This window comes from Hesperophylax consimilis, chromosome 9 (assembly GCF_061612785.1).
Source record: "Hesperophylax consimilis isolate HC1 chromosome 9, BYU_Hcon_1.0, whole genome shotgun sequence".
Classification (NCBI taxonomy): domain Eukaryota; kingdom Metazoa; phylum Arthropoda; class Insecta; order Trichoptera; family Limnephilidae; genus Hesperophylax; species Hesperophylax consimilis.
Genome location: NC_142844.1, coordinates 25046256 through 25070876, shown reverse-complemented (window position 1 = coordinate 25070876; position 24621 = coordinate 25046256). Strand labels below are relative to the sequence as shown.

Below are 24621 nucleotides of genomic sequence, written 5' to 3'. Positions count from 1 at the left end.
TAATAGAATAATTCAGATAATTGGAATGAATTTTTAAGGTTTTACAGATCAATGTATTATTTAATCATTGAGGAGAAGATAAAACTAGGAAATCTTAACGAAACATGAAACAGAAAAGACAAAGAAAATAAAAAATATGGGTTATGTGTAAAGTTGACCAATTAAAACTAAGTATTTAGGTAGGTCGGCGAGCGGTATTAGCGAGGAAGGCGGAAGAGAAGAAAGCGCGTCCTGCGTGAGATTTGGGTGACATCTTGTGACGAGAGGAGCGGGGATCACAAAAGGATCGTCAATTGGCCGCGTATTCGGTCCTGGTGCAATTACCTCCTCAGTAGGGGGGTCTAGTACCGCCGTGTAGGCCAGTCAGCCACTCAGTCAGTCAGTCAGTCAGGCAACCGGACGCACACACAGTGCCGCGTCCTGCAGCCGCTGCACCGAGTCCTGCCTCCCAGTCCTGCTTCTAGCACTGCTCCTTGCTACTTGCTCCCTACTACCTAGTCACCTGTTCACCAGGCCAGCCTCTTTAGTCTCTGGCCATCAGCAGACCCTGCCAGTACTGTGCACCCACTTCCCGTATCACCGCTGCAGAGATCGTATCTCCCATCTGTTCGTACACTGATAAGAATGACACGCTGCGATTCGGCCGGTGCGTGCGGATTAATCCGAAAAATAGTTTGACAGCGATCGGTGTAGGGAGCGCGTGTGGCGACACCAATCTAACTCAGTGTTATAGTACTTTGACTCTGGCGTCCTCTGCCGTACTCCGGCTCAGTGCTTCCTTGCCTCACTTGTGTTACTTGTGCGTTAGAGGCTCTATGGGGGCCCCGTGGTGAAGCAGCATGAGGGGCAGCACGGCGGGGCTGGCCGAGGCCCTGGAGGGAGAGTCTCGGCCTCACCGGGCGCTGCTGGCCGTGCTGGACACGCTGTTCTCTTGCTTGGTGGTGGCTCCCGCGGTGGTGGCCTACTGGCGGGGCACGTGGGAACTAGCCAACATGTACGTGTTCCCTGAGCGGCCGCTGCTCTCCACGCTTCTGTCCATGGCTCTGGGGACAGTGGGACACCTCACGCTGATGCTGTCGCAAGGCTTCCTTAAGAAGTATCTCAACCCCGACAGGTCTCGACTGAACTATTACTTGTGGTCTCGCTTGTACACAGTGGCGTACGGTGTGGTGAGTGTGAACTCGTGGCGGGGCCCGTGGGGACTGATGGAGATGCTGATGGGGCGCGGAAGTTCCACGGCGCCCCTGCTGGTGAGCGTGGTGGCCCTGATGGCGCTCCGCTGCCTCAGAAACATTACGGCGCCCCCGTTTGCTCTGGCTTTAGACAGACCGACCGAATACTTCGATGTGCCTTCCATGTTCAGGATTTCGGTAAGGAATAACCTACACCTAAACAGCCAATCGAACTCCAACTGAAAATGCTTCAGTTTCAGTTCGAGTTCGATTGACTGCATTAAAAAAGCTTGCAGTTACTTAGCTGTGCACAACATAATTTGGAAAAATTCGGGAAAAAATCGCTATTAGTTAAATCATTCAAGTTCTATATAAAGAATGGTATTTATAGAACCACACTGATTGCCTAAATGGACGCAATTACTTCACAGCTTTGCAAATCATGAATACAAACAAGTATTGCGAGGAAGGTCATGAAAGACGATAATGTAAATCCCCTGTATTATAGAAATTTATTTACAGGTAAGTTATCTTCCGCAAAGAGAGCAAACAATGCGCATTCTAAATTTTCATTTGAAATGTTTGTCGTTACTATGCCCCTTTCCGTTTACTTTGTTTCAATTTATGTTAGTAATTGTTTCATAAGACAACCAATTTGACATTAAAATATGATAAGAAAATATTAGTGCCATTTACTCCCTCAAAAGCACCAAACGCTGTTAAACGATCTATTATAATATTTATGTTATAAAGTTAGTAATATTTTTAATATTGTGTTAACTAACTCGTAAAACGAATTAAAAATCAATGACCGTCTATTATAAGAATATTATATAATTAGATAGAAGATTTATCTTTCTATAGCAACCGATTGTGAAGAATAAAAAAAATGTAATTACCTTGCGCTTAGTTAATTGAGTTATAGGTTCATGAAACGATAAATAAAATGCGGTGACCGGATAACTCATTAAAATGACAATTCAACGTACTATTAAAAAGGGATGAAATAAAAAATAGGTTAATTAGGTTACGTAGGTTAGGTTTATAGGTTAGTTTTTTCATCGCTTTTTATGACTCATAACTTTTAAAAGTTGTGTTGAATTATCATTATGTTGAGTTATCATGTAACCTTTAGGATGGGTTGTTTCGGAGAATTTGAACAACTCTTCAAATCTCAAAGTTAATTTTCAAGTTCTGTGAAGGATTTTTTTAGGTTCTGTTATTATTTCAGTTACGTCAAATAACTAGTCTATAATGATATAATAACAGAACTTGAATAGGACTTTCACAGAACCCGAAAATGAACGTTGAAATTTGATGAATTGTTCAAATTCTCCGAAACAACCCGTCCTTAGTGTCATTCGGCTGTCATATATATTTATGTCTTTATGTTCTCCAATATATTATGGAGAAGATTACAAATTTGGTGTATGTGTAAGCATAAAAGTTCATGGGGGCAGTTTGACCACGTGTTGACATTGTCAAACTCTCGTTGCTGAACTGTACGTTGAAACTGACGTTGAAAATTTCGATGGTCATTGCAGAATCGTTATCATTAAACAGTTGTATCACTATGTTAATGGCCTGGTTTGATTGAGGCCAGCTTAATCTTGTGGAACTGGGTCTTCCAGAATAGGAGCAAGTCTGCGGAGCATAACTCGTTCAGGAAGTTTGTACATGGTACTTAAAGCCCCATAATAAGCGTTCAAAGATGGTTTGAAAGGGAGATATGTTAATATAAATGTTAGAAAGAGCGCGCTAATATTAAAAAACGATAATAAGTCAACGAAAATGGTGAAAATATTTAATAAAACACGGCTCTTATGAAATAGATAAAAAATCCCTCGGCTTTAGTTGTATTTAAAGATACACTGTGAATTTTTTCATGCCTGCAACATATTAAATAGGAGAATACAACGTGTTTTAAATAATTCTCGAAGCGTACTTTACGATTTATTTCTATCGAAGGAATTTCATATAACTAACATTTCGGCATAACAAATGTATAGAGATTATCTTCAAAAAAAAAATATATTTTTTGGAACTTAAAACGTAAAGATTTAACAAGACACTAAATAGGAATAGGTTATTGTTATGTCCGAAATTGGGTATTAGGTATGAGATGGGCCACAACGTCTAGCAATATACTCAGTTTCTATGGTATGAATATTTTTTATTTTTTTTTAGTAAAAGATTATTTATTTATTTATTTATTTATTTATTTACGGACAAATAGTCCATTAACAACATATTAATTACACGAATAAGTTTTATAAACAGAGATGACAGTGAAAGGAGAGCATATATAAATGAGGAGCGAAGACAATAACAATGACAATAATAATATAAAAGTAAGAATGGGAGATAATAATAAGTCAAAGCATGAAGATGGTTCAAAGGGCATTAGAAATTAGACATTGCGTATTGACTGTCGAAAGTCATTTAGGCATATACCACAAAATTCAATGCTTTGACTTGACAGTGAGTTGATAAGTCTCGACATTCTGGACAAAGGAGAATGGTATCCATAATTGGTAGAATGTTGATTGACGAACAGCAATTCATTATTTCGGAGTCTACGGGAAGGGATGTTGAATTGGATAAGTTGCAACAAAGCAGGTGAGTCTGTAATACCATTGATAATCTTAAATATGCAAATCAGATCAGTGTGCCTTCTACGTTTCTCCAAAGAAGAAATGTTTAAAGTTTGTTCAACTTCATCATATGAGTACTCTCCTCTTTCAAGACCCAACCTCCAAGCGATTCCTCGTAGGAAGCGATGTTGTACGGATTCTATGTGACAAATGTGGACAGCATAGAAAGGAGACCAAATAACACTAGCGTATTCAAGGTGAGGGCGAACTAACGAGCAGTAAAGAGTTTTAAGGGTACTTATATGTTTAAAGTCAGAGGTTATTCTATGAACGAAGCCAAGTAGTTTAAGTGATTTGTTAACAATGTTGTTAATGTGCTCACGGAAAGAAAGTTTGCAGTCTAGAGTGACCCCAAGATCCTTGATAGATGTTACAGTAGATAAACAAACATTGTTTAATTTATAGTCAAACTGAATAGGTTTTTTGGTTCTATAAAAGGACAAAATTTTACATTTATCAACATTAAGTTCCATGCAGTTTATTTTGCACCAATTATTAAACGAGTCAATATCACGTTGAAAATGTAAGCAGTCAAGGTAGGATTTAATTATCTGAAGAATCTTATTATCATCCGCAAAAAGCCAGAAGCGTGTATGAGAAAAAACTTTGGTGATATCGTTAATAAAAAGGTTGAAGAGAAGCGGGGCCAAATGAGCTCCTTGGGGAACGCCGATTATATATTTCTATACATTATTTATGAAATGTTTTGACTCCCCAACTAGGAGGATTCCCGTTTTAGGACAGTCAAATTAGGATGAGTATGAACATTTTGATAAGAAGTTGTTTGATAAGTATAGTATTAAAATAATAATGAAATAATAGGTATATGTACTTTTAACTGGTGCCTAAGCCTACTAACATATTTTTTATAAATATGAATAACAAAGAGAAGAAAAAAAATAAAATATCCAACTAAAAATAAGATTAACTGCTGCTTGGGTAGCATTCTAGTTTAAAAGTACTAGGTAGGTACATATATACACATAATGAAAAAGATTAGAACATAAAGGTATCTTTTACATGGTTTATTTTTTGTTGGAGTTTTTGTTGTTGTTTTTGGTTTGTGTTTGATTTCATTTTTTGTGTAGTAAAAGTTCACTCTCCTTTTTACCTAATTGATTAGTGGTCAATTTATGAAGAATAGCTGTGTTTTCCTTTTTCCAAGCATCAGGCATGAAGTTGTATAGTTTTGGACCTAAGAATGAGAAGTGTATTTGAGCGAGAGATGTTTTAGTTGTGAGTGGTACAATTGGATTTCTCCGTGAGTGGCGGGTGTCGTGAGAGTGGTTAATAGATGGGTAGAGGTGGCGTTGTTGATGGGTGTTTAAAATTAATTTTCTCATGTATAGTTGTCTAACATCCAGAACTAGGAACTCTTCAAATAGTGCATCGCTATGATATCTAAATGGTTTTTTGAGGATTACCCTTAGAAGTGATTTTTGAGCTTTTTCTAATTTGTCCAAAACAGTTTTTGCACACCCACCCCAACCTAAGGGTGCATAGTCTATATTTTTTAAATATAAATTACCACCTATTTAAGAAATGAGATGAATTTCATTTTCTTGGTATTAAGCCTCAGTGTCCCCTTTGGTATTAGGTATTTTCAATCATTTGTATCAATAAATAACTAATTTAACTTAAAAAAGATAGTTCTAATCCAATTTTTGCAGTGCAAAATGATTCTGCCTTTTGTGCAGAATAAGCCCAACTCAAATAAGCTATTGTTATTGTAATACAAAATGATCCTAATCGCATTAAAAAATAGCCAAAAAATGGTTTTTCTTTGTCACAAAAACAAAGCTTTTAGCGAACAGATTATCATATATTTAAATAAATAAAATTTGTTTTACTTTGTTTTTAACCACTTTATTTGAGTTGTATAGGTCGACCAGTTTCGGTTGCACTCTACCTTCTTCAGAACAATGGAAATATAAATTGGTTTATACTACTAGTTACTAGTTTATATGTCCATTATCCTGAAAAGGTTGATTGCAACCGAAACCGGTCGACCTATATAACTCAAATAAATTGGTTTAAAACAACGATGAAAAACACTATTTCCAAGTGCACTCATGTACCTGTAAAATACAGTTAGATTAGTTATGCAACGGAGACGATGTGTTTAGAAAATTATAAAAAAAAATTCAAATTCATATAAGCGATGAAGTACGTAGGTACCTAAAATATATTTTACAAGACGACTATTTTTCTTCTTTATTTGAAATGTATTTTTATAGTAATTTAATATTCATAATTTTATTTTGACAAAAAATCTGAAATTTTCATAAAGTCAATTAAGCTGGGATTATGGCTGGAAACCAGGGCCGGCCGATGAGTGGTTCATTTATGGCCGGCCCTATGCGGGCACTATTGGAGCAATCTGCTCCGGGCGCTGAATTCTCAAAGATCCAAGGCGTTAATAATTCCTATCACTTACAGCCCTAACACACCGCCCTTAAGATTATTTTTTTCCCAAAAAAGGAGCTACAAAAAATAGAGTAGAGCCTTTAAATGTTGCACAAATTAAAAATAAGTTAGTTAAAAAAAATAATGTATAAGATTTTTTTTTAATTTTTCGAAGAAAATTTCTTCGGAAAGGTTATCACTTTGTGATGACATTATTTATTGACGACTTAGTTTACATCACTGTAACATATATATATATATAACCTCTACATGTTTCATTAACAAAGTTCACCTCATCAGGAGTAAGTATATACTTAAAGTGATGTAAATAAAGTTATTTGTGTTTTAATATAATGAAAAAAAATTGTATTCGTCACAGTTATTATATAGTGAAAGTAAGAACATTGATACTGCCAACAGATCCCAACAAGCGCGCAACACTAGATTGGGTTCTTCTTTAATATATTATCTTGTAAATATCAGAACATCCTTCGGAAAAAGGAGTTTTTCTTATAAAGCTCCGTTGCTTTATAATATGCTCGGTGAAAATATAAACACTATAGGTTCGTTGAAACAGTCAAGAAACAGTGGTGATGTTCGTTGGATTGCTCGTGTCGTGGCTTTTGTCATGAATCACCTGAGGAGCCCCATGTTCGATGTGATCCATGTGTTATGTGATTAAGGCAATGCACTACGTCGTGTAATATTTTAAATTGAGCCGTTATCAATAACAACCCTTAAGTAGAAGGCGATAAGGTTTAAATTCCCGCTTAACACCATCCGCCTGTTTTGATTTACGCAAGAAAAAAACATGGCCAAAAAGTGATTTTTATTTTATTTTGTGGATGTTCAGGCATAAATATTTATTTTTTTACCGATCATTTTATAAATAACTTAATTTTCCACATTGTACAATAAAATAATAACCGAAAATGGGTTCGTAAGTAGGAGATTTTGAACTTTAAAGCAGTTTTCATAGGCATATACATTATTTTTTTCTGGGCTTATAAAAAAACTTATATAGAAAATACTCGATTATTTCAAAGGTCAAAATGTATTCTACTCGCAGTATTTAATTAAAGCATCTGAAACATTTCTAGGCGACCAAATTTTCAAAACAAAAACACATGATTTTGCATTACTACGTATGGCATCGCCTTAACTCATTTGATTGAATATAATTGTAAAGCTGCTCATCTCGTCATAGGGATTCCCTAGTGAGATGAGCAGCGGAGGAAAAAATGAATAAACAAATAGAAATCATTCGAATATTATTGATTACAGTAACCTACCTTGGCGTCTACTGGTTATGACAAGGGGCTTCAAAATTTTACTCGCGCCGGTTGGCTCATGTTTTGGATCTCACCTCATCTATTTAATTAATCATTTCAGAGAACTATGAAATAGATCATTGCAAGCAGAATATCTATGCGGTAGAATCCCAAATTTGAATCGACTTCAACCTTTGTTCTATGAAATAGACCATAGATAGATAAGGTGATAATCTAGCATCAGATCCCGTGATTTTTCGCGAGTAATAAGCTAGTCTCACAAATAAGATAGTAATCATAATGCAAGCAGTCATGTTTTAATGTGAGATATAATACGAAAATTTTATCACTATTAAACGTGCAATCTAAAATTCAAAAATACATAATTATCTTATTTTCAGTAGGTATCTACATATTTATATTCACTCGTGTGATTTTTGGCATATTATGGCAAGTTTGCAAACACGTTTTGAACGATCACATGTCGAAATTTGTAGAACCTAAAAATAAGGGATAAACGGCGAAATCTAGGTTGATTCATTGGCTTTAAACCGCACTAGGCAGTTCATATTAATACTTTACATATTAATATTTTGAGGAATGATATTAATTAAATAATATGGTACATGAATAACCAATAACTCGAGTGGGTGCATTTATCGTTCTTACAAGGGTGGTGTAATTGTCAGCATAGTTCTCTTCCAAGCAGTTGATCGAGGTTCGAACTTGGCGGTGGCAATTTATTGATTTTTTAAATATTAAATAATCGTAAGCCTAAATTTTATTTAATATTAGCGCGCTCCCTCTAATATTCGTTTTTACATATCTCCCTTTCAAACCATCTTTGAACGTTTACTACAGGCCTTAAACAACAGATTTTAGATTTTTTCCGGCTGAAAGATATTTAAGGTCAAGTGTTGAGTAAATTGCCTAAACACTAGGCGTTACCTTCAATCTCCGGTAAAACCAGTGAACGATGTAACTGACAGCTTCCGCAGTTTGCCCGCAACTCCAGCAAGTAGGTGACAATAAGAGAAGCAATCTGTCATATTTACAAATCTGAAATATAATGCTTACATGTAGATTTAGATTCAGTGGAAGTCTGTACCTTGCACGGGAATATAACGCGAACTTTGCTATGTATTTTTTTCAAATTATTATAATTTTTTTGAATAATCAATATGTAATAAAAATATAGTTTAATTAAATTGGAGTTTTTAAACTGGAAACTACTTAGATTCGGGCACAGGTCAGAGTTTTATCTTTAGGTGTCAATTGCTCACATTATATTATCGGCTGTATCTTTAAAAATCGTGAAATATAATATTTACACATAATACATATGTACTGAAAAATCATTCGTTTTTTTAAATAAACAAAAAAAGCTATACAACGCAGTGGAATTTCTAGTTAGAAGGACAGTAGATTGTAGATCTAATCAATCTAGATTGTCTGAAAACGGAGAATCAAACAAATATCGTGTTATAAAATCTTAAGATAAGTGAACAAAATTATAATTTACTTAAATGTAAAATATTTTTTTAGATAAGATGTATTAATTTTAGTTAGAAAGCGAAATATTTATATTTCTCTGTAATAATCAATAAAAAATAAAATAAAATAATTTTTGTATTCTATACCAACTTAAGCACAATTAAAATATTCTATACCAAAATATAGACAATACGTTGTTAAGAATTTCGGTTATGCATTAAATGCTAATAAACAACAAAGATTCGAATCAGAATTTTAACGAGGAACTATGTATTTTTACTAACAATTTCTAACGGGATCTATTATTGAAATGGTCAAATACGAGTATATGAAGATTAATAATGCCCTTGACCTACAATGAAAAAATATATTCCAAATTTGAATCAAATATTAATTATATATTTTTGAATATTGAATATATTTTTAAATATTTAAATTTAAAAAATTACAATCGGTTTTTATCAACAAGGACAAATTCATTTCTGGTTTCAGGGAAATTATTATATTATAAAACGATGCAAAAAAATAGAAATATAGCACTATTTTGGCGACCAAAAGAAGGTTATTTTTAACATCTACCCTGATGGTGGGCACTGCAATGTCAGAGACGTTGAGTGATATAATACCACAAAGTCAGTATATGCTTTATAAGTCTTTATCCATATGTGTGTGCTGTCCTACTTTTAGTTTTTTGGTTTGCCATGTGATCACTATTTCCAGCTTAACCCTTCAAGCTAATTTATTCACTTTTGCGAACAACTCATATGGTCTGACAAAAATTATTGTGTCTTCCCTACTGCTGTGGTGAGAAATATTAACTAAACGTTGTCAGAAAGAAAAAAAAACACCACGCTTTATATTCAAATCTAAAAGTCAACCGCAAAATAATTAAAATATGCACCTTAATGATACCAAAGGTACAGAGCGTAATTTGAAAAATACTTATTAATTATTTTTATATGAAACGCTAAAAATCGGGGTAACGATACGTTTTCTTTGTTAGCAATTTTAGTTACAAAAAACGTAATTAAATATGTTAAGTTACTAACTAACCATCACGCCGTTTCCCACAGGGGTAGGCAGAGAGGACGGACCGCCAAACAACTTGGTCTTAGCACACACTCCTTGCCTCATCCACACTCATCCATCGTCTCATACATACTGACTTTGACCATTATTCTGACTCTTGACATGGCCCGACTAAAGTATCTGATTCACTTAGTCGTGCCATGTCTTCCTCGGGCGTCCCCGACTTGTGCTACCATTCACATTTGCATCGTATATTCTAATTACACTCCTTTCTTCGCTCATTCGTTCTACGTGCCCAAACCATCTAAACGTCCCTTTCTTGATCTTACTCATTAAGCTCACATCAGCCTTGCACTCTTTGCGGATCTCCACATTTCTCACACGATCGTACATAATTTTACCACACATACGCCTCAGGGATCTCATTTCTACGGCATTCAGTCTACTTTCATCCTTTCTCTGTCAGTTCCATTCCTCACTTCCGTACATCAGGGTAGGTACCAGAAAATATGTTTTATTTCTAGTATTTATTTATTTTTTTCGATTTTATTGCAAAGCAAGTATTTGAATGCCTGACTGTAACGGATGTGTGACAAAGCCATAAAATAAACATTATAATACTATGCAAGCGTAAAAATAATTTAATTTGTTTGCATTTAGGTAACGTGTAAAACCTGCTATTGCGTTTATCAGTGATAAAAACAACAAAGGAAGTGATTTCTTTTCAAATTTGTTTTGTATTTTATCGATAAAATAATTAACAATTTTTAAAACACGTGTATGTGTTTTCGTATTACATTTTTTCCACACTTGGGTACTCCACACCTACTTATCACAGAAGACAAAAAAATCTACTTAGTACCTTATAAATGACAAATCTAACACATGTCAAAGTGTTGCAACCAAGTGTTTAATTGCTTCACCTAATCTATTATCTTTATTATTTTACATTTATATAAAATTTATACACATACATTAATACGCATACAAACACATATATGTACACACATACAATCACATACGTTTACTCATGAATGCACATAATCATAAAAACATAAGTGTACTCAGTTTAAATAAAATTATAGGAAAATGTTATAAGGTAATCAAAAATCTAAAAAAAATAAAAATAAATATTGGTAATTGCTAAAAGGTTAACATGGAGTGTACATTGTGTCATAAAACCAAAAATCTCGTAAGAATTATTGGTAGTTGCTAACAGAGATGTGCTTTATTTCAAATAAATCCATTTCAAATGGAAATGCATAATGCAAAATGGGTATTTTCCATTTTGCATTTTAAATGCTTTTCTAAAAACCATTTTGCATTTTGCATTTTAAATGCTTTTCTCAATGCATTTTCCATTTTAAATGCTTTTTTGCAACATTCTTCCTACTATCTCCACTCATCTTTTTTTCATAAGCCCCAAATATCAGTCGGTCCTCAACCTCGCTATGAGAGATAATTTACATTTGTCAAGTTGCTCCCTGGTAGGAGCCCTGGCAATTGAGTGATACCATTACAAAAAATACTGATTCAAATACTGAACATGGGGCCATGACGCTGTAATATGAAATGTTAGATAGCAGTTTCTATGTTTTTACGTTGGCAACATTAGTCCCGCGCAAATTTTTTGTGGTTTCATAATCTGTAGTCGTGGTGTTTTCTGGATTTACCATCATGTTATATGTTTGTTCTACATTGATGTCTATTATTAAATGGCAAAATTGTTTAAAAATTCTATAATTATTTTGATTGTTTGACCCGAGAAACCATTTTGCATTTTCAATGCATTTTGAAAATAGTTATTTTGCATTTTGCATTTGAAATGCTTTTCTAAAGACCATTTTGCATTTTCAAATGGAAAAGTTTTGACCCATTTCCATTTTGCATTTTAAATGGTTTTGGGTACCCATTTTGCACATCTCTGGTTGCTAAGAGGTTATTATGGAATGTAAATATTGTTATAAAAACAAATATCTAAAATAATAATTGGTGATTGTTACAAGGTTATCATAGAATGTACATAGTAATCATAAAACCAAAAATCTTAAATGAATTATTGGAAGTTGTTAAAAGGTTTTTGTTAATATAATAATAATAAGAATTGACGAAACAAAAGTAACCGTGTAATTATACAATATTGCAATACACTATAAGAATGTGTCACCTGCAAGGTTAAGAAGAAAAATTGATCAATTACTTAAGTACCTACACTTATCTTATGGTTTTTGGGGTTATGTTGAACTTGGTTAAGGTTTGTACAGGTGTCTCTATATTTGAATATATTTTTTAGGAACCGAGACGTTTAAGAACGCCTGTATTCTAAAATCCGCAATATTACTCTCAGCCCTGTCTTGACTTTTGACTGTGCGAAGGAATGTGTTGAAGAAATGCACGATGTTCGTAGTTTGTTTTGTTTACTGAGACAACTTCCAGTTTCAAAGTCAAAGTCCCATAATTCATCAATAAGTCCTGTATTATGCATGAGCAAATAATTTCGCTGATTTACTACTTAAATCTGTAACTGAATGAAACTTTTTTTTAAATGTTTACAAAAGTTCATGTGCCCTCTGTGGCATTATTTAGTTCATGCTCCCAATGTGGCATTATTTTGTTCATGCCCCCAGTGTGGTATTATTTATTTCATGCGCCCACTGTGGCATTATTTTGTTCATGCCCCCAGTGTGGCATTATTTAGTTCATGCGCCCACTGTGGCATTATTTTGTTCATGCCCCCAGTGTGGCATTATTTAGTTCATGCGCCCACTGTGGCATTACTTAGTTCATGCGCCCACTGTGGCATTATTTAGTTCATGCGCCCACTGTGGCATTATTTAGTTCATGCGCCCACTGTGGCATTATTTAGTTCATGCTCCCAATGTGGCATTATTTAGTTCATGCGCCCACTGTGGCATTATTTAGTTCATGCGCCCAATGTGGCATTATTTAGTTCATGCGCCCACTGTGGCATTATTTAGTTCATGCGACCACTGTGGCATTATTTAGTTCATGCCGACAGTGTGGCATTATTTAGGAAAAATCTTTAAGGGATAATTTAATCGATAATGTCACTTATTCAATAATATTTTAATTTTGAAAAACTTTCAACATGATTTCTACCTAAATAAATATACGATGAATATTTTCCTATTTGTTCTGTTTTTTTTTTGTTGAACAATTTCGTCCCTATAAAAATTGCTTTTTCTTGTTTAGTACCATTAGCGCTCATCTATTTTATTTTATTTTTTTAGGAAACACTTTCAAACAGCTCAAAAAATTAATAGTAAGTAATTAATACTGGCTCCAAAACTCTTTAAATTAACTGAAAAAGACATTCACCTGACAATAAATGTAAATATAAAACAAAATATTCACACATTGATATCCAAGAAAGGTATTTTTTCTTTTCAGTTCCTTTAAGAAATTAAAATTAGATTACATTTGAGCCTAGTGAGGTGATTTATATAAACAAACGTATTTATCTTAATGAATTAATATATTAAATTAAATTAATTTTCGGACGGAAATATTGATGTAGAAGAACTAATATTTTAATATATAAAATACTAGGATGTGTTCATTTGCTATTATATTATTTAATTTTATCGTGTTGTTGAATAAGTATTTTAGCATCAAATAAAGTAGATATCTACTTTCTATCATCTTGACATTATTTATAAGGCTGATAGCAAATGCTTATGCGATGATAATAACGTAGTTTCCTCAACTCAAGGTGAACTCACTTTATAATAAATAATAATAGTTGTAACATTTAAATACTATTTTAAATAATACAATCTCTTTAAGTTTTATTTGCTTATTGGCAAGGTTCGTAGAAAATATATTTAACAAGGTTAGCTCATCGAGGGGGTAGAGCGGTGATTGGCTAGAAAGTCGTGACGCAGCTTGAAGCCCATTTTCCACTGGGAGATTTGAATTACTGCAATACAAATGGCGTCAAGCGATTTATTTGTAATGAATTGGTGATATGTATTATACTTATTATTATATTAAAACGAATGGAAAGTGTTGAGAAAATTTGTATTTATGCAAAGAGTCGCATATGGTGGTAAATACTCTCAGCATCGCCTTAGTGAAAGTCGTGAAAAACCTCCATTCGGAATTGATGCGTTGCTTGAAATGGCTTTAGACGTATTTGGTGACCATATGTGAATAGCCAGGTACTTCCCACCTTCCTCTACCCCATTTCAACAATAAAATTTATTTACGATGTAACATAATTATACCGAAATAAGCCAAATATCAACAAGTATTTTTTGACAACTCCGAACAAGAGGCCCAGAGGAAAATAAATTCCTCCAGGCCTTAGTCTTTTTTGGGGATGCTGTGCGGTTGGTCTTTTTTAGAAGATGAGGTAGTGAAAATGGGCCTTGAAGAGACAGTGGTTATAAGTATGTAATGTTGACGTATTCAAAGTATGTAGTGGTATGTACAAACCAACATAAGTGCGTGTATTCCTCAGGCATCCTCGACGTCTTTTAACATTCACTTTCACTAATACGCCTAATTTTACCCCTAGGTACATAAGTATTTGTTTCACTTGATCGCGCCATGTTTTCCTCGGTTTTCCCCGACTTTTTCCACCATTCAATATTTAAAACAACATTGTTATCTACTATTAAAAAATTAACATTATATCGTATTTAATTCGACTTCCTATATCACATCAGTCCAGAAATAATGCGTTAAGTCTTCCTTTTTCTACCATTCACTACTAATTACCACATTTTGACTGTTAAAAAACAACATTGTATCGACTTCTATTCGACTCGTATGTACAAACAAAAGTGCTAGGAAAATAACTTAGAAAAATTTATACGTAGTAAAAAATGAGAGAGATCGTTCCTTACGGACTCAAACTGGACTTCTATCTACGTCACGAGTTTGCGAGCGGCCTGATATGTATTATTTAACGAAAAGTGTCTGCGTGAGCCAACTTCCTACCAACCTTGGCTTATTGGTATCACAATTTGCAATTTAAAAATACAGCTCTTTACAAAATTTAATTAATTCAAAAAGGGGAAAAAGTCGGTTGGTACCCTAGTATATTATTTGGCTTTCTTTTCCCTTGTAAATGACAACTTTACATAATGATTCAAATAAGAATTATTTTTAAAATCAACACAATTAAAATAAATTTCACACCAATTGGACATGAACCGTAAGTTCTGTTTTGCTTTACCTACGTGTCATAATATGATGCATCGTTATTTTATCTGTGTTTTTCAGTGTTTCTGGCATTCACCCTTCAAGGATTTTCTAGGTCATCATTTCATATTATGAAGAGTGGGAAAGCTAATTTAAGTACTCGTTATATTTAAATGATAGAATTCTTCTTCTTCTTTCGTATGGTGGGGGGTCAGAGGGGGACATCTAGATCTGCGAGCCATTTTAGGGCCTCAGGCGTCGCCATGTGGACCTCATCAATCCCGCCGGGGAATGAATGGAGCGGGCATTCGTTGACCACATGTTCGGTAGTCTGCACCGCACCACATTCACACATCGCCGACTCTTTAAGGCCCCATCTGTGCATCATGTGGGCACAGCGGCTATGGGAGCACCTTAACCTATTTTTTTTTTTTTTTTTTTTACAGTATTACCGCACAAGAGTCCCAACTGCTCCCGTCTGGAGCCAGTGAGACTATGGCATCCCCAATTGGGGTATGTTGTGAGGCTGAGGGTATTGGGGAGGGGAGGGAGATGGGGAAGAGGAAGGTGGGGAAGTACCTGGCTATTCAGATCTGGTCACCAAACACGGCTAAAGCCATTTCAAGCAACGTTTCAATTCTGAATGGTGGTCTTACACCAGGGCGATACTGAGAGTATCTTCCACTCTGGAACGTGCCGCAAATATACTATATATTATTTTTAATTAATTTTTAATTAATTAATTGTGAAATAACACAAATTAATCAAATAAAATTTATTTGCGCACGCCGGGTTCGAACCCGCGACCTTCGGATCTGTAGTCAAAAGCGTATACCACTAGACCACGCCGGCCGTCAATTGATGGCGGACCAGGTTTTGCGAGGCAGTGAGAACCCAGGCTGTCTCTCGGTGGGGTCCTGTATGAGATGGGCATTTCCCACGTTGGCCGTTTGCCACTCAAGTTTCCACCTATCTTCTGGGGTGAGAGGTAGTCGGATGATAGAATTGAAAAAGATGTATGGATATATCCCACACAAGGCCTGCTTTGAGAACCTTTTGTTTTTGCTAATGCACGGTTGGAGCTAATAATCCCACGTTACATTGTTTTGTTGGGTCAACGCGTTTGTTTTGTTTTTAGTTTTTGGATTATTCTTCCTATTCCTGATATTCGGCTAGACTTTCATTGGTTTTTTTCAATGAAACCTTATGAATAACCTGACAATATTTGAAATACACCTACTACCATCATTATAAGCGGAAAGTGTTGTGCCGGGGAACTGAACCTACGGCGTCTGTATCCCGTTGGGATTCAGAAGCATCTGTTAACTCAGCCAGTAACTGAGCTTCCTTGTTCTCTGATATCTGTCCTTGTTGATTGATCTCCTAACATAAGTGATGAATGTGTCGTTTATTGCAGAGCACCCGAGAGCCATTGCTGTTCGTGTTGGACTGCATCTTCTCTGTGGTGGTGGTGGGCTCGCTGGTGGTGATCGTGTGGCGAGGTGCCTGGGACATGTTGGACTTTTACATCTACCCCCAGGACAAAGTATGGAGCGCCTGGGGATCTGCTGTAAGTACATCCAATGTCTTACCGCTTCTGTCCAACACTTCCCAAGATTCCTCTTTCCTTTTATTTTATCTTCCTGTTTCTTTTCCCCTTCCTCTACCCCTTTCTCTTTCCTTTCTTCCTTCACTCTCCAAAGATTTTTCATAAGAATTTGGATACCATCCTAGAATAAAGAAAACGATCATAATACTAAAACTAATGTAATAAAAATGAGATAAAAAGAATTTGGCATTCTCAAACTATAAAAATATTACCATTTTTTATTTCGGCCACGGGCATTACACCTAGCTCTCTCATTAAAAATTTAGGCGTATTAGATCTATCAAAAAATTTATATATAAAGATGCAAAAGTCGGTCATTTTGAATACATGTAGGATAACGAAAGATTTTTTAAATATTCATGTTGAGGGATCAGTAGGATTTATGGGCCCTGTTAGGAGTTCCACCCTGCCGAACCCTCTGATATGAAAATATCTGGAGTCGTTAAATTATTTTCCCATTTGATCTCTGGTGAGTTGACGTGTTGTTCTTGTATTGTTTTGTATTTATTTTGCTTATATAATGCACTTGCATAGTGTGGATTGACTAGATGATCATTTGGGGAAAAGTGTGTAGAAGAGTTTAGTTTTTCCTATGGGGAAGATTTAACCCGGGCATAAAATCGTAAACTGTAAAATATTTAATAAAACACAGTATATTTGTAATAAAGCAACAATTTCTCAATATCTGAATTAAGTAGTATTTAAAGAAACTACATTTTTTCATACCTTGGTGTAGCATGTTAAATAACATAACCAATTGTGATTTTTATAATTTTTTGGGGGAAATTCACATGATTGCTTCTACTGCCAACAATATCTATATCCATGGCGGTATTTCTTTAACTGCGCTTGTATTAAGTAAAGTGTGTTATCTTAAAATGGGTGACCGGATAAATCATCATAATGATAATTCATCACATCTTTAAAAAGTTATATAAAGTCATGGAAAGTGATGAAACAAAAACTTTACTAACTAGGTAACTTTACTAGTAGGTGAGGTTAGGTTAGGTTAGGTTTTTTTTCATCGTTTCTAATGACTTTATATCACTTTTTAAAAGTGTGTTGAATTGTCACTGTGTTGAGTTAGGAACCCTTAAAATGAATACACTAAACGTAATATTTAAACTTTTAATACGACATCTAATAAAACATGAGATTTTCACCTAAAAACACTTTCAATTTAGAGACAACAAATTAATAATACTATAAATATGAGACGCTGATGAGATAATTCCATGTTCATAACATAATATTATGCACCTATGTTTTAATTTTAATTTGTGTTTAGTGTTCTATAGGAAAACATAAATGAAAATAAAATACAGAATGAGATTTTCAAACGCCCGATAAATTTTGTAAAAAGTAGTAAAAAATGACAACTTAAAAACTTGTGCCAACACTGGCTATTATGGATGTTATATGTACATTATTATGAAACTTGTTGTTTACCGAGAATTATGAAGCAGGAATGTACGATCTATCGAAACTTCCGGAATATGGTTTCTTTTCTACTTGGCACCGATATTGTGTTATCATTCATTCTATTTCTTTCGTCGCACGTCGCATTTCTTCGCATTCATAAGTTAGCGAACATTTTACTGTGATTATTGTTTTATTTTTAAAAAAATATTTTTAAATTCCGTAAGCTTTCTCCGGTCATCGTTGTCACCGGCGCAAGAGCTTATTGGAAAATATATTAAGAACAGTATCTTTCCGTTGTTTTCTTTCTTTCTTTTTTCCTCTTTTCCTTAGTTTAACTATTATTCCTCTCCCCTTCAACAGCCTCAATCCATTGCAGGATCTGTCTTCCTCAAACAATCAATATTTTTTAATTAAAACTCAAAAAGCCATTATGAAAATTATACTGAAAGTTCCTGTAAGAACTAGCACTGACGAAATCTTCACCAATCTTAACATCATTCCAATTAAACAACTATATTCTAAAACTATACTCAATTACATTCATAAGTACAAAACCCAAGAAATAACAACAAACACGTACAATAGAAACAATAGATCTCATGGTCAAAAACTTATCCAACAAATAACTACTAATATAACTTTTGGGCAAAAAAGCTTCTTATATCATAGTATTAAACTCTACAATAAAATACCACTCTCACTCAAAAACCTCAACATTATAACGTTTAAATCTCAAATAAAAAGCTGGATACGTAATATAGGGAGATCTGAAATAGAAAATAAACTGATATCAAACACAAACTAAAACCGAATCTACTAAACTGAACTATGCAAAAAAACACTATCCTACTTATTTTAAAATTATTTAAAAAATATATATACAACATGATATATGTTTATAATTAAATTCATATGTTACCTTGTTGTAATATTAATATCCTATAATCAAATTATAATATTTAAATGACATCCTCAGCACGGGAGATCCCAGTTAGGATATCATTATCTCTATATGAAATTCCTGTTTTTATGTAACTATATATGTATATAACTATATATGGAATTTGTATAAATGTATGTGTAAGCAAATATATGTGCCCGCCTCAGAACAGAAATCTTCTAGTGAGGCGGGTTACTTTCGTATTTCTAATATTGATCATGTTATTATAATAAACGCCTGGGTTTCCGGCAATTAATAAAAAAAAATATGTTACTAAGAAAAGAAGACAATAAATCATTATTATTATTAATCAAAACAATCTTTTCTGAAAAGCCTCTTTATACACTGTACAACCTTGAACTCTAATTGATTCCACACGTGCCTTTCATAAGGCCTTTCTTTGTGCTAACCTTGGAATCCTGTTACGTAGTCACTGAATTGTCCAAATGATGACAAATTTGCCTCTGAACACTTGAGTTGGACGAAGTGATTGAAGCCAAAAGCGTGATTGAATAATCTGGTCTGCATTGTGGGAGTTTCTTCGTAGTTTCAAATCCCAGTCAGCTGTTGGAAGTGATGATTAGAATATAATAGAAAGGAAATACATAATCTTCGCAACCAATCTTAGTCCATTGTGAAATTTGCCTATCTCCATCCGGAGATTAGAATCTGACATCACTGGAAAACAAAATTCTGCGATTCCGTAGGCCGAGGATGACACCTTATTATTTCCTATTTAGAGCTAACTGTTGAGTTGACAATGTGAATAATCTGTGCAAAATTGCCTCGCGTTGTAAAAGATTGCATAACGTAGGAGGAACTTCCGAAGTGTACTAAGCGATCTTGCGCGCGTGTGATCAGTATGTAACACTTTGTTTATTTAATAACCGTCGGAAAGTGTAATATGCTAACAGTAAAGGTATTCAAATTCTTCAACTCGCTACAAAGTATCTTATTATAACATTATACAAATGTTTTTAAATCGATTAACGTATGTCTCAACGTTCTACGAAGGTATTTTGCAAAATAAAAACAAGTACAAACTGGAATTCACTAAACAGCACCTGTAAAGTGTTTTATAATGCATAAAGTAAGTATTAAATTATGCACTTAGTTTAATAATCAAGATAAACTTCAATGATTAAAACAATTGAATCTAAGTGGCACTTATTAAAATGATAATCTTCGGAAATAAAAAATATAATTATGTTCGAGGTAATTCACAAAATGATTTGCTTATTTTATTGAAGTACGCCCTTTATATATATTGAAGTACAACTTGATAGATAAACAATATAATATTATACTTGTAATGAGTTTAATCAAATTCGTGTTTACGATGACAACTTATTAACTAACAACACAACATTATATTTGTCATCTTATTATCAACCTAATTTTTATTACACTTTCGATATATTTTTAAATAAAATCTTTGGCATTGCCATTTAAGTCCCTAATAATACAAAATGCTTAATGACTTCTTGGCAATCAAAAAGAAATAAAAGATTAATGTTGCCTGTCCTAAAACAGTAATCCTTCCTAGTTAGACAGTAAAAACAATTAATCTATACCTATAATATAACCAGTACTAACTAAAATAAAATATAGAAAAACTTTAAAATTTCGAGATGGTAAAAAATTGTATCTGTGGACCCACGTATACCACAAAAAAACAGCCCAATTGAAAAACATATAAAAACAGGTCTCCCCTAATAAGCCTACATTTTATAATTAAATTTAATAGTATTTTTTATCATTACAATGGGTAAATTGGTACATTCTCTGATTATTAGAAAGCTCTTGTGAAGTATTCACATAAAATTCGGTTAGGTTAAGTTAGGTCTTCTTTCCTTCGTTTTTCTTCACTTTTCTTCAACGTTCTGTTTTGTCATGGAACCGTTTTTTTTTAATACTTCCAGGTGCTTGGCTACGGACTAGCAGTGGTGACCTTCCTACTGCAACCACTGGCGCGGAGGGCCTGTTCCCACTTGCAGGCTGCGCGGAGACTGCTACTGGCAGACCTCTTCCTGCTTTTGAGTTTCGCGGCCACCGTGAACGTGTGGCGCAGCGTCTGGATGCTTCTGGATATATACTTTATTCCAGGTATCAAAGAAAACAACATTAAAATAATAATAATATATGGAGCTCGTTCTGCTGGTATTTTAATAGAAGGTATTAGCGTTATTGTTCCCGTTGGCACCGGTTCACAGCCGGACGACCAAACTTCTTTAGTCTTTTCCGAATTGCTGAGAATCGTGACCCCCACTCCAATTTGCCTGGTGGATGAGGCTCCTCTACTCCTTGCGGTCCAGCGCTGCGTGGAGCGCTAATATTTGCCCCGCCTTCCACTTTGCTAAAGAGACAAAGTGGAAGGCGGTTAGTTTCTCTCTGTTTTAATTCTCAGTTTGGTGAGCAACGTGCCCAAAGTATCTTAAAATGAACAGCAGGCGTAGGCAAACAGTTAGTTAGCATATTGTGATACCTAGAGCTCTTCTAGAATAGATATATTAGTGAGCCTAGCTGTACATGGAAACGCCAAACTATTTCCCAACATATTATTTACACGGTTGACATAATCCGTCATTATTGTGTTCAACAGTCAGCTTTGGAATGGTTTTTCTGCTTTTGTATTTTGTATTAACTCCTATATAGACAAGACTCTGAGATTTCCCACGGTGATTAATAAAGTTTCCCTCCGAATTCGGCGTGAAATGACTTTTCAAGCAACCGAAGAAGTGATAGACTCACGTCGTCAATCGTTAATAAATATTTGACACGCCTTTGGACACCAGGTTACCCGGTACCATAAGGATCAATGGCATAGCTTCCTAGCGTCTTCCATTCAAATTCGTGTGTAAAGAATTTTTACGGATATTATTAGGAGTAGATACTTGCAATTTGTGCTGTGTTATGTATTAATGTGTTATCTAATAATTTATGCCTTCATCATACCTTTATAAATATAATGCATGTTTCTGTTTACTATATTATTTTTAATCTCATGTACTGATAACAATGATATCACATGTGTTTGAAATGTCTCATGATCTATTTTAATAATTGTGTCATAATGCGTAATATTAGCATATTTAGTTATTTATTTTGAGCTCTCTGTTTTAAAATATTTATTTAACCGTCATAGTCGTGCTTTTGACTATCCTTTTCTAGAAAATCATCACAGAGCAACTTGATAACTCAGTAAAGTTGGACATACCGGCATTTTACAACTCACTTATATTTATTTTGATATCTAATTCGTTTCTAGGTAATCCTAAACCCACTCTGAGTAACTAAATTATGATCATATCTTGACTACATATTTAAATATTTTATTACTTTTCTAGAAAATCCTCATCTAACTTGATAAAATATCTAATTTTGATTAAAAAAACCCGTCTTCTTACAATATGGATAAGTTAATAATGTAGACTTTCTTATTATGATTTTATTTTTCCTTCTGTAGAAACTGCTCTTCTGACCAACCGAATCATTTTCTTATTTTGTTTTTTACCCTTTTCTAGATAATTCACTTTTAAGCAACTAGATGCAACCATGCAACTCATGTTGATGTTTGTCCGTTTCGATAAATTCTACCTCTGAGCAACTAGATAACTAACTCATGTTGATGTTTGTCCGTTTCGATAAATTCTACCTCTGAGCAACTAGATAACTAACTCATGTTGATGTTTGTCCGTTTCGATAAATTCTACCTCTGAGCAACTAGATAACTAACTCATGTTTGTCCGTTTCGATAAATTCTACCTCTGAGCAACTAGATAACTAACTCATGTTGATGTTTGTCCGTTTCGATAAATTCTACCTCTGAGCAACTAGATAACTAACTCATGTTTATGTTTGTCCGTTTCATGTTGATTCTTCCCTCTTCTGAAAAATTATAACGTTTTTTTCACAGAATTTGAACAATTCATCAATTTTCAAAGATGTTTTTCAAGTTCCGTGAAGGTTCTATTCAAGTTCTGTAACTATTTCAGTTTTGTGAAGCCCCCGGCCAATAATAATATAATAATTGAACTTTAATATAACCTTCACAGAACTTAAAAATCAACCATGAAATTCGGTGAATTGTTCAAATTCTGTGAAACAACCCGTCCTTAGATAACTAACTCATGTTGATTGTTGTAAATTTCCAGAAAATCCACTTCTGAGCAACTGGATAACCCACGCCGGCTGCCTGGCGCTGCTGATGCTGCTCAACTGCGCCAACTCTGTGATGGTGCGTGGGGTGTACATCGATGCCGAGGAAGAGGGAGGGCAGTGCGTGGTGTTCCCCTGCTACTACCTGCGCCTCTACTTCCAGAAGGAGCGCTCCAAGAAGCGGCTACGCAGGCTGGAGAAGGCCTGCCAGGCCAGCGACCGGGACGCCATGGGATCCCTGCCCCTGGTCTCCAAGTCCCTGGCGGGCAACCACGTCACAGTCACGGTGACAGAAAAAGACCACTTATCCGAAAAATCTGCAGATAAACCCAACGGTAACGACTGCTGACTTTACAAAACTTAGTCAGATATTATAAATTAACTAGTGAATGTTTTTTGGATTAAAACGAAGAAAGTGCCGTGGTTTTCAAGGGTGTAACAGTGAACATAATTACATTTAACTATTTTGGTATTATGCACAAAAAAAATTGTGCGAGTTGTAAAAATTGTACATTCCGTAGTTGAAAGCAAAACGTTTTGGCATAAAATTGTGTCATTTCGATAAATGATGATAGGTAAATTATTATTTTAGGAAATATAGTCAAAGATATTTTATATTATGCATTAATTTTGTAAAGTTCGAACATAGTTTTTATTAAGTAACTAAAAACAACATACCTAAGAAAAGAGTAAATTATACAGGAAATTGAAAAAAACATATGTTTCAAATAATAATGAATGTTTTTTAAAGCTCTTTAAAAAATTGAAATATAAATAAATCAAACAATATTATGTAAGTACTAATAAAATCTAGTCGATTTTTAACACCCCATGTCGAGACCAAAAAGGGTTAAAAATCTCAATGAATACTTTCTGAATACAACCTAGTGACAAGTGAAATTGTTAGATCGTCCAATGTGATCTTATCTGGCGACACTTTGATGTACATAATTACTGTTTTAACTTGTGTGCTAGTTAATAAATGTTAGTTGGTACCTGACTGTTTTAAATACAGGTAAAATACATTTTGGCTGGCTACATCGATATGGTAATCCTCTCAACACAACAGCAGCTTTGTGACTTGCCACATTAGACCGTTTCCCACGTACGCTCTATCTGTTATGTTAGGTTAAGAGAATCATGCACAGTGCGATCGAAAGCATGTCGATACAGCCATGCAAAACCTTACATCATTATTTTCGGATTTGCACATAATTTTCCGTGGCAATATGCGTCTGATTGACAGTATTGCTCTCATTATTTATATAAATGTTTAAACTATCTGTCAATTAAATGT

The 24621-nt window shown here is 34.4% G+C and overlaps 1 protein-coding gene across 1 annotated transcript; it reads left to right on the top strand.

Annotated features, from left to right (window-relative positions):
• Positions 1–220: 220 nt before the first annotated feature.
• fusl (transmembrane protein fuseless) lies at positions 221–24408 on the top strand. Its single transcript, XM_089635803.1, has 4 exons — positions 221–1370; positions 16613–16765; positions 21089–21272; positions 23321–24408. Exons 1-4 carry the CDS (start codon positions 840–842, stop codon positions 23671–23673), a joined length of 1221 nt encoding a protein of 406 aa, XP_089491929.1. The 5' UTR covers positions 221–839; the 3' UTR covers positions 23674–24408.
• The last annotated feature ends 213 nt before the right edge of the window (positions 24409–24621 follow it).

Excerpts from the sequence above, each read along its gene's own strand:
- fusl (XM_089635803.1), top strand. The coding sequence starts at position 840 with ATGAGGGGCAGCACGGCGGGGCTGGCCGAGGCCCTGGAGGGAGAGTCT. Across the intron at positions 1,371-16,612 it reads CTTCCATGTTCAGGATTTCG|AGCACCCGAGAGCCATTGCT; the intron begins GTAAGGAATAAC and ends CGTTTATTGCAG. Across the intron at positions 16,766-21,088 it reads GGAGCGCCTGGGGATCTGCT|GTGCTTGGCTACGGACTAGC; the intron begins GTAAGTACATCC and ends TAATACTTCCAG.